We start from the raw sequence: 10,043 nt of genomic DNA, 5'->3' as shown, positions 1-10,043 counted from the left end.
GATGCTGACTGGATTACGGCTATGCAAGATAAACTCCATCAATTTGAGAGGAACAATGTATGACACCTGATTCCACGACCTGCTGATAGAACTCTTATAGGAGCTAGATGGGTATTTAGAAACAAACTTGATGAGTTTGGAAACACAACAAGGAACAAGGCAAGGCTCGTAGTTCAAGGCTACAATCAAAAAGGAGTTGACTATGATGAAACTTTTGCTCTAGTTGCTCGAATGGAGGCCATCAGAATCCTTATCGCCTTTGCATCTCATATGGAGTTCAAATTATTTCAAATTGATGTCAAAAGTTCATTTCTGAATGATTTTCTAAAGAAGTCTTTGTCAAGCAACCACCTGGCTTCGAGTGTCATGAGCCTCCTTATCATGTCTTTAAACTTGACAAGGTGTTATATGGGCTGAAGCAGGATCCTCATGCATGGTATGAAAGGTAGTCCAAATTTCTCCTAAAAAATGACTTTAAAAGAGGAAAAGTTGACAACACCTTATTTTTGAACAAATGGGGGAGGAACCTGCTCATTGTGCAAGTCTATGTTGACGACATCAATTTTGGAGCAACAAATGATTCTTTGTGTGAGGAATTCTCAAAGCTCATGGGAAGTGAGTTTGAAATGAGCATGATGGGGGAATTAAATTTCTTCTTGGGTCTACAAGTCAAGCAAACTCCTAAGGGCATAATTATAAGTCAGCAGAAGTACATCAAAGAGCTTCTGAAGAGATTTGAGATGGAAAGCTAAAAAATCATTGATACTCCTATTGCCACTGCCACTCGTCTGGACATGGATAAACCTGGTTCTCCTGTGAACAAGACCATGTATAGAGGTATCATTGGGTCGCTCCTGTATCTCGCAACAAGCAAACCAGATATCATTTTCAGTGAGGGACTCTGTGCCAGGTTTCAATCTAATCCAAAGGAATCTCATCTGAAGGCTGCCAAGAGAATCTTGAGGTATCTTAACGGAATGCAGGACCTGGTTTTCTACTATCCCTCAGGAGACAATTTCGACTTGATTGGGTATGTTGACAGTGATTATGCTGGTTATCTGGTAGATAGGAAAAGTACATCTAGCATGGCACACTTTCTAGGTTCATGTCTAGTTTCATGGGGTACAAGAAAACAAAGCTCAGTGGCTCTTTCAACTGCAGAAGCTGAGTATGTGGCGGCTGCCTCTTGCTGTGCTCAACTGTTGTAGATCAAGCAATAGCTAGAAGATTTTGGTGTATTTTCTGATTTTGTGCCCTTACTATGTGACAACACCAATTCTCTCAACATGGCAAAGAATCCAGTTTAATATAAGAGAACAAAGCACATTGATGTGCAACATTATTTCCTCAGAGATAATGTTGAAAAAAGGCTTATCTGCATGAAGTTTTGTAGTATAGAAGACCAAATTGCAGATATCTTCACCAAAGCACTGAGCATAGAGCACTTTTAAAAGAATCGTTTGAGCACTAGGGTTGATAAAATCAAGCTGAGGACCTGGTCCCTCGATGATTGGCTTTGAAAGAAATGAACAGGTAAAATAGCTAAAAAGTGTTTTATGGCAAAGTTTAACATATTTCTATAGCATTGCAGGTAGACACGCATGGTGATTACAGAGAAAACAAGAAGCTAATGGTATTGCACTTTGGTAAAAGGATGAGGCTTGAATTTACAAAATATGTTAGGGAACCTGGTTCCTTTGACACAGGTTAGTAGTTCCTCTACACTATCATGCACAACTTTTTAACAGCTAAAAAGGTACCACGTCATTAAAATGTCAGTTTCTCACTTTTCCCCTATTAGAACCCAAGCGTCCTTCCCGTATGAAACGAACCGTCTACCCTGAAAAATTAATACTCGTTCCTAATTAGTCCCTCACCCCTTTTAAATAAATCCAAACACTGTCATTTTCATAATTGTTTACATCAAAAGCCAAAATTCCCCTTTTCTCTCAACAACAAAGCACTCTCTTCTTCCATAAACTCTCACTACACTCCACCATGTCTGAGAATCTCGAAGCCAAAAATGTTCCAAGCATCGTCCTCACTGCGTCTTCACCTACTGAAGCACCAGTGACAGAGTCTACGACCCTTTGCCACCCAGTCCAAACCCTAAGCAAGAATCCCAACCACCCACTGCCTCTTCTCCAACCCAATCAAGTACTGGTTCTCATCGAAGTCGCAAAACTTCGAATCCCAAGAAGTTTGTGGCCACGATCTCTCCTTCTGCCTCGCTAGAAAAAATGGCAAAGGCAGAAGAAAATTAGGAAATTTCTAGTCTGCAAGTGGAAGAAAGTTCTGAGATACAATAAGGTGTGGTTCATAATGGTGATGAATCAGCAATGACTACCCCAGGCCTTGAGAATATTGTCGATTCTACAAGTAACACTCTTCCTATGTCTTCTGAGTTTACTTTGTGGCTTCAAGAACAAGAGGCTATAGAGAATATGTTGTCAATAGCTGTTGAGGGAAGTTTGGTTGGTGGTTACGAGGGTGTATCTGAAACCAATGGGTCTTAGGGGAAAGGTGATAGTATACAGGTAGAGGGTAGGGAGCTAGTGCCTGTCAAAAATCTGGCACCTGAAAGTACTACTAGGGAACCACATGAGGGACCTGATCCATCAGCCCAAGAGGAGCTCTTTGCTCCTACTTGGGATGAAACCCCTTGTTCCTCAAAAGAACCCCAAGTCAGTACTGATCTCGCTCCCTCTCCTCATTTCTATGTTGAGCCATTAACAATTGTTGTCCCTGAGATGAGATCTCTTTTTGAGGAAGAGAATGAGAACAATGAAGAAGACTATGACAATGTTGCTCTTTCATGCTTTATCAGTGCTAGGAGTAGAAAGGTAACTCCCAAGGAGCCCATTCGTAAAAGACCTACTACTAGATTGCAAAAGAGAGAAGCTCTTGAGTCAGTTCTTAAGAAAAATAAAGAAGAAAAGAAGAAGAGAAGGTTGGTGAAGGGTGAAAATGTAGTGAATGAGGAAGTAGTACCTCCAGCACTTGTTGATATTGATGACGAGGTAAATGAAGAAGCTGGTTCCTTAGTTCATAAGTCCCCCAAGAAACCTGCAGTTCCAAGACCCAAGAAAGGGTCATCTGTGAGTATGATGGATGTTAGCAATGTTAAGGTGGAAAAGTCTAGTGAGAAAGTGGCTGAGGACTTTCGTGAGAAGGTGTCTGAGAAATTTGCCGAGAAGGAAAAAAATGTAAGAAAATTAGTGAAAAGGAAGGCTGACGCCAATGAGGAACCTGGTTCCTCCAAGAAGGCCAAGGTGGCTGTGACCAAAGATGAAGGAAGGGAAAATCTGAGAAATTAGAAGGTGCTGTGGGAAGAACATTTGCCCTAGATATTCTTGATATGACAGGGAGGCGCCATCTGGTTGATATATGTGAATTTCAAAATTGAACACATTTTTTCACAAATGAGTCCTAAGGTTTATAAGGTAGAGGTGCATAGTTTCTACGCTGACTTTTTCACAGTAGAGGATGACAATATCTGCATGAAGGTGAATGATGTTGACCTTGTGATGGATGAGGTTATATTGGGAACCATTTTGGGAGTGCATACTGGTGGCATATCCTCCATTGAGGGGACTTGTCTCCAAACTTCAGAAATGCTATCTTGAAGGATAATGCAGTGCAACAAGGGGAACGAGTACACAAGAAGGCTCTCCTTCCAGTGTACCAACTGATGTTTGAAATGGTAAACAAAGTTCTGCTCCCACGCGCAGAAAGACGTTCCATTACGTCAAGAGCAGACTTGTTTCTCATGGAAGTACTGGATGCCTACACTACTACAAAGCTGTCTGGTCTCATGATAGAGCATGTGAAGAAAGTGGCAGATTTTAAGGATGGTAATCTTGGGTTGTCTTACGGGTTCCTACTCACTAAAGTATTTGAATTCTTCAAAGTCCCTTTGGGAAAGGCTAAAATGGGTACTTGCAAGCAAACATTATCCAAGACCACCTTAGAAGAGTGAGTGCATCGATAAGAAATGAGGGGTTGGAAGTAATTCTACTATCTCGCAACTGATTGAAGCTCGAAACATCGCCACCGAAGAGATAAGGAAGCTGAAGGCAAGGAATGCGATTCTTGAAGGTCAGCTTAGTCAGGTCCATGAGGCACCTCGTTCCAACAGTTCACAAGGCACAGAGGTTGCTCGTTTGACCAAGGAAAATGTTGATCTCCAGAAACAGGTCAAGGACCTGAAGGATAGGTTTCTTAACGAGAAGGTGTCAGCAAATGCTCGAATGGACATCCTCCTTAAAACCCTTGCTTCTTCCTCTGCTTCAAATGCTCCCCTTCTAGTTCTCCTTAAAGTCGTTCCCTTCCCAGTGTCAAGTTCAAGTTGTCTGTTCTTTGTTTTGGTTTCTATGTTTATCTATGTTTAATGGCTGGTATCTTTTTGTTGTTTTATTTTGTGGGTGATTATATAACAAATGGAACTGCTCCCTGTTTATTTCCAAAATTAATGCATATCCTGTCCTTTTTTGTGTGCAAACATATGGCATGAGTTATCCAAGCTAGACTACTTTCTGCATATTGCTTGCTACTAATCTTTTTTATGATGCCAAAAGGGGAAAAATTAATTGAGGGGGAACAAGTTCAGGGGGAATACAGGATATACGTATGATACTCTAGTTCTCAGGGGAAACTTCAATTACAAGTTTGTCATCATCAAAAAGGGAGAAATTGATAGGTTATGCATCTTGTTATATTTTGATGATCCAACAAACTTGTTGTTGAGAACAAGATGATGAACCTACTCCACATCCTCAAGTACTCAAGAACAACAAGTCTCAAGTCGGGACATGGTTTCAACATTTCAGAGTCAAAGAACTAATAGAGGGAACAGATGGACATCAGTTCCCTTGCTGATTGTACCAGTCAACCCCCACAGCTGTAAAGTCGCTGCAACTGTTTCTCTGCACACACGCAACAGAGCAAATAGTGCAACAATCACTTTATGGGGAATGCCCTTGTACCAAACATGCTTGCATCATTCAAGTAATGTCACTTATGTAATATTAACATGAAGCAAAGGAAAAACATCACCCTTGCATATCCCAGAATTCATCAAGCTTTCTCTCAAGTGTGTGTCAATCTAGCAAGTGACTTTCAAGGGCATCAAGAATAAAGAACAACATAACAAAGGACTAGTTTCCTGTATTGAGTCATTATATGTCCTTAGTTGTGTTACACCTTTGTTAAAGTGATTTACTTGTAATTCCTACTTAGCTTAGTCAGAAGAATTGGTAGGAAACCTTTTTGTAAAACCTTAAACCTTATGTTTGTGTCTTGGCTAGAGTTAGTCGAGTTATAAGCTTTATAATAGAGTTATTACAAAGGGGCTTGTGATAGAGTTATTACAAGTAAGTGAGGGATCCTAGGTTACAGTAGGTTGTAATCTGATGTATACTCAGTAGTGAAGTTGAAATTCTACGAGCGTAGGTCGTAGTTTTTAATCCCGTGAGCTGAGAGTTTTTCACATAAAACTCTATTGTGTCATTTACTTACCTCTGTGTGTGCACGTTCTATGGGAACTAATAGAGAACCTGGTGTCACACCTCCTTTTTACACCCCGAGGGTATATGGGAGTTTTTTCAATTAAAGTGATATTATTCGAAATGAGATTAATTTATTTATCAGAGTCGTCACTTGGAATAAATTATTTGGTGTTCCAATTCACCGGTTTATTTTAAAATCCCAAATCAAGGAAATTTTTATTTTTTAAAGTCCGCGAACCAGAAATTCTAGATAAGGAATTCTGTTAACCCGGGAGAATGTGTTAGGCATTTTCGATTTTCGTGGTTCTAGCACGGTCGCTTAAACTGTTAATATTGTCCTATTATCTGATTAATTATGCATTTTAACCTATTTGCATTTTTACGACTTTTTAATCGCTTTTACTCTTTTTTAGGAAAATTCAATGTTATTTAAAACACATCTTGAACCACGCTACATGAAATGCACCTACGGTTCGCGACACGTTATATTTAACATTGTTGGAAATTGAAGTCGGGTCACATGATATGTACACCCGGATTTTAGCAATCACAACTACGTCATGGGAGCCGTACCTGTAGCCATGATAATTTACTGTAGCGTGCCCAAAGCAACTACAAAGAATCATTTTTAATAGCTAAGTTACAATATTTGTGAGTGCCATGGTTGATCTAATTTATGGATGGCACACCTCCAACCTTTTATCTTTAAAGGAAATATATTTAACTATAGCAACTACAAATGTTAGCTCTTATTCTAATTTATGAGGGCTATGAGTTATGGGTTTTATTTGTGTATGGCATGTTGATACCCAATTTTTTCCATGTATCTTTTATAAGCAAAATACTCTCAAAATAACACATGTGTGCATATATAAGCATGTCCAAATGTCTTATTATTTTTTCTCAATTTTTAAAGATTTTAAAACCAATTTATTTCCCTATTTCATTCATAAAAAAAACCAATAATAATTACCAAAATTATCATTTTTGGTAATTCATTTGTTGGACTCTCATATTTATACTAAAATATAGCTAAGATATTTTTGCATATTTTTTATAAATTGATTTAGTATTTTTTAAGGCTAAATTGCATATAATTGCAATATTAGCCTCTTTTAGATTTAATTGCATTTATATCTATAATAATTAAGTTCAGTATTTTTAATTTGATAGTTATATACTATAAATCATTTTAGTATCTTTAATTTATCTACAGAAATTATTTTATTATTTTTTATAAAATCAAATAGGAGAAATTGGCTATTTAAATGCTAGCCCAACTTTATTTCAATTATAGCCTGATTTTGAACCCCAATTGAACTCAATTTGAAGCCCAATTACTCCGACCCGATTCCCATTCAAACCGACCCACAACCCATTTAAACGACCCACCCGGATTCCCATTTAATCCCAGCCGTTGATCGTTTAGATCAACGGCTCCCATTAATCCTTTCCTAATTAAACCCAAGACCCCCAAACCCTTTTCATTCTTCATAATCCGCCGCCTCTGAAACCCCTCCTCTCCCAAATTCTCTCTACAACCCCATCAAACCCTAGCCACCGCCACCCTAATCCGCCCTAACCTGTGGCCTTCCAAGGTCATCGGAGACTTATGCCGGCCTTCCATGGCTCCTTTGTGTTTGTTCTTATGATTTCAAGGCCAGACCATGAAGAACTCTGGTCTAGCCTTTGTTCGATTTTAGTTCATGGCTGTTCTCCGGTCATCTGTGGCGTTTCTCCGGCCAGCTATGGCCATTCGAGTCAGACCTTTGACTCTTCTGCTTAAATCAATGGCTTTCATGGCTTTTCTCATCATTTGGGGTCCCTCTGAAACCCTAAGCTCTAAGGTTCTTTCGATTTCTTTTAGGTCTGCTTCAGGCCTATGTTTGCTTTGAACTTCTAAATGTTTTTCTCGAAGTTTTTTTTAAGACTCTGCTTCCAAAACTCTTTATCTTTTAGAGTTTTCTTGTTAAGTTATTTCGAAACTTTCTCTGATTTTTGACATGTTCTGCTATGTTTGCTCGTATTGTTCCCCTCTCTGATTTTGCACGATAAAAACCCTAATGTTTTCTGAGTTTTCTTAGTCCATTTGTATTTATTTGTTTGATTTACTTGTTTATTATCTCTAGGCTCGATTGGTGTTGAAAACCCCAATTTTTGGGTTTATTCGAGTTTCTGGGACTATTTATTTGTTTGATTCACTTGTTTATCATCTCTAGACTCGATTGGTTTCAAAACCCTAATTTCTTTGGGATCTATTCGAGTTTCTGAAAATGCTTGTGCAATTCATCTGTTTGAAGTTGCTCGACTTCAGCATCTATTTCTTTATGTGATTCTGGTTTCTTGCTATCATTGAAACTCGACTACACTTTTTCAGAAGGGCTTTTCACTTGACCCTTTGCATGCTTCTGATACTCTCTCTTTTCTCTATTACTAAGTCAATGAAGTTGACCTATGTGACTATCATGTTTCGAAGGTTTGCTGTCTACTAACTTTGTGTTGTTATTGCATGCTGCTTCTCTTTGCCATAGCTTGGCCTCGCATGTCTAATGTTTGTGCACTCTATTTATATGCTGAATTTCCTTCTTGACTGATCTTCCATCTTGGACTGATTTCAATCCTTTCTTTTGTGAAATTCTGATTTCACTCATCTGTTAAGTTTAATTGATTCTTTTCCTTGTCTTGCCTTACTGAATCCCTTCCAAAAATTAGTATATTCCTGTACTTAGACTTGATTACTTACTCAATTGTTTTACTTCTTCTTTTATGGCAACTGTCAGTTTGCCTACAAATTGATTTCTTTCCTTATTATGAGCCTGTAATTACCCGTTAAGCAAGTAATCCCTTAATTAAAGGCAGTCACTCGTAGAATTGATTCTGAATAGTGATTGTTTCCATGTTTGTGGCTTATTATTTCTCTTTCACTCGTTTTTAAAAGGCTATAAAAACCGGTACTTCTCTTCTTTCAAAGACGAACACTTTTAGTTCTGAACACACACACTTATACTCAAAAACTCTCTCTTGTTTTACTACTACTTGTGCTACTGCCTGTTTAGCCGACTGAAAGACAAGGCTATACTTTGAAGTCCTGCTTACTTTTCTTTACTGCACTTTGCTTCTCTGACTGGTATGTTCTAACTAAGTTTTCTGCATCAACAACATGTTTCTTTACTGTTTCTTTCATTCTTGTTTGTCTCCTGTTTGTATTTAACTAATTTCCATCATTAAGCATGCTGTATTCTGCCTTTTCTGTTCTGAATTAATGGTTTTGTTATTTACTTATCATGGTTTGTGAACCTTAAATCCCCACCCCCAATGTGTTTGGTATCTATGTTTGGTATGGGACATGGCAGCATTGAACATTGCTGTCCAAGACCCAGACTTGATCCCCCTGGGATCATAACCTCCATGTTTTCTCTAGTTGTTGTGTGTTCTGGTGGGCTTATAGGCATGCCAGCATCTTCTATTGCTGTGCATGCCCCAAGCTGACCCTTGCCTAAGTACATAGGCTCTTTGCTATAAACTCCCAACCCTGACCCCCTTCGTATGAAGTTATCAACTCTGTAATTGTTTCCCTACCACCCTTTACCCCTCTCCTTTCCCCCTCAGTTTTAAAACTCTATTCCTGCACTTCCACTATCTTCTTAGACTTAAGTTCTGCCCCTCTTATGTGAGCCTTGCCTTGGGACCCATGAGTTCCCTCTGAACTTGGACACATAAGTGCTGGCCCTTGCACACTGCACTCATCTCTATCTAATTAATGCAACTTGGGTGTGAGCACTGTCCGGGGTCCTTTTGAGACCCTTAGGGAACTTTGACACACTCAAGTCTGAGAAAGGCTTTGAAGCAGTGGCATCTTAAGGCAGTTTATTCCATAGCTCAGGGAGGAACCAAGAATCAGGCTTCCTCTGGTTGTATCTTTTATGTATTGTTCTGATGTAATTCAGTATTTCCGGTTTGTAATAATTTGTAATAAACAGCGGGGATGGCTAGTGAAAAAGGGTGGTAATTATGCATGTCAAGGGTAGAAAATATGCATATAGGACTACTTTTAATTCTGCATATCCAAATTGGGTTTAGAAACCATGTCTATAGGATATTTCAATTCTGCATATTCAAAATGCACTTAGAAAGCATGCCTATAGGACTGTTTTACATCCTGCGTGTTCAATTCTGCACTTAGACACCATGTCTATAGAGGTTTATTTATTTAAAATTCTGCATGTTCAACTTCACACCTAGATAACCTGCCTATAGGACTTTATTTTGAATTCTGCACGCTTGTTGCCACTTAGACATCATGTTCTAGGATTTAAACGGCTATAAATTAGCACCATGTTCAAAATTAAAATCAGTACACTAGATTTTTAAAACCAGCAATAATGGATCTTATCATCTGCAAAAAATTGAAACTAGTCTAATTTAAAATCAGTCTATTCTGAACCAGTGCTTAAGTAACTTAATCTCTCCTTGTTAACACGATTTAGCAAGCATGCCTATAGGATTTCAAACCATTCGTTTTAAGCTGTGACCACG

At 38.7% G+C, this 10,043-nt stretch overlaps 1 protein-coding gene across 1 annotated transcript; it reads left to right on the top strand.

Moving 5' to 3' along the window:
• Window positions 795–1,208, top strand: LOC109236981 (uncharacterized mitochondrial protein AtMg00810-like). The gene has a single exon (XM_019403224.1). The coding sequence runs from the start codon at window positions 795–797 to the stop codon at window positions 1,206–1,208; it is 414 nt and encodes a 137-aa protein (XP_019258769.1).

This window comes from Nicotiana attenuata, chromosome 1 (genome assembly GCF_001879085.1).
Source record: "Nicotiana attenuata strain UT chromosome 1, NIATTr2, whole genome shotgun sequence".
NCBI lineage: Eukaryota > Viridiplantae > Streptophyta > Magnoliopsida > Solanales > Solanaceae > Nicotiana > Nicotiana attenuata.
Note: the sequence above shows the minus strand (reverse complement) of the source record. Positions and strands in the feature narration are given on the sequence as shown.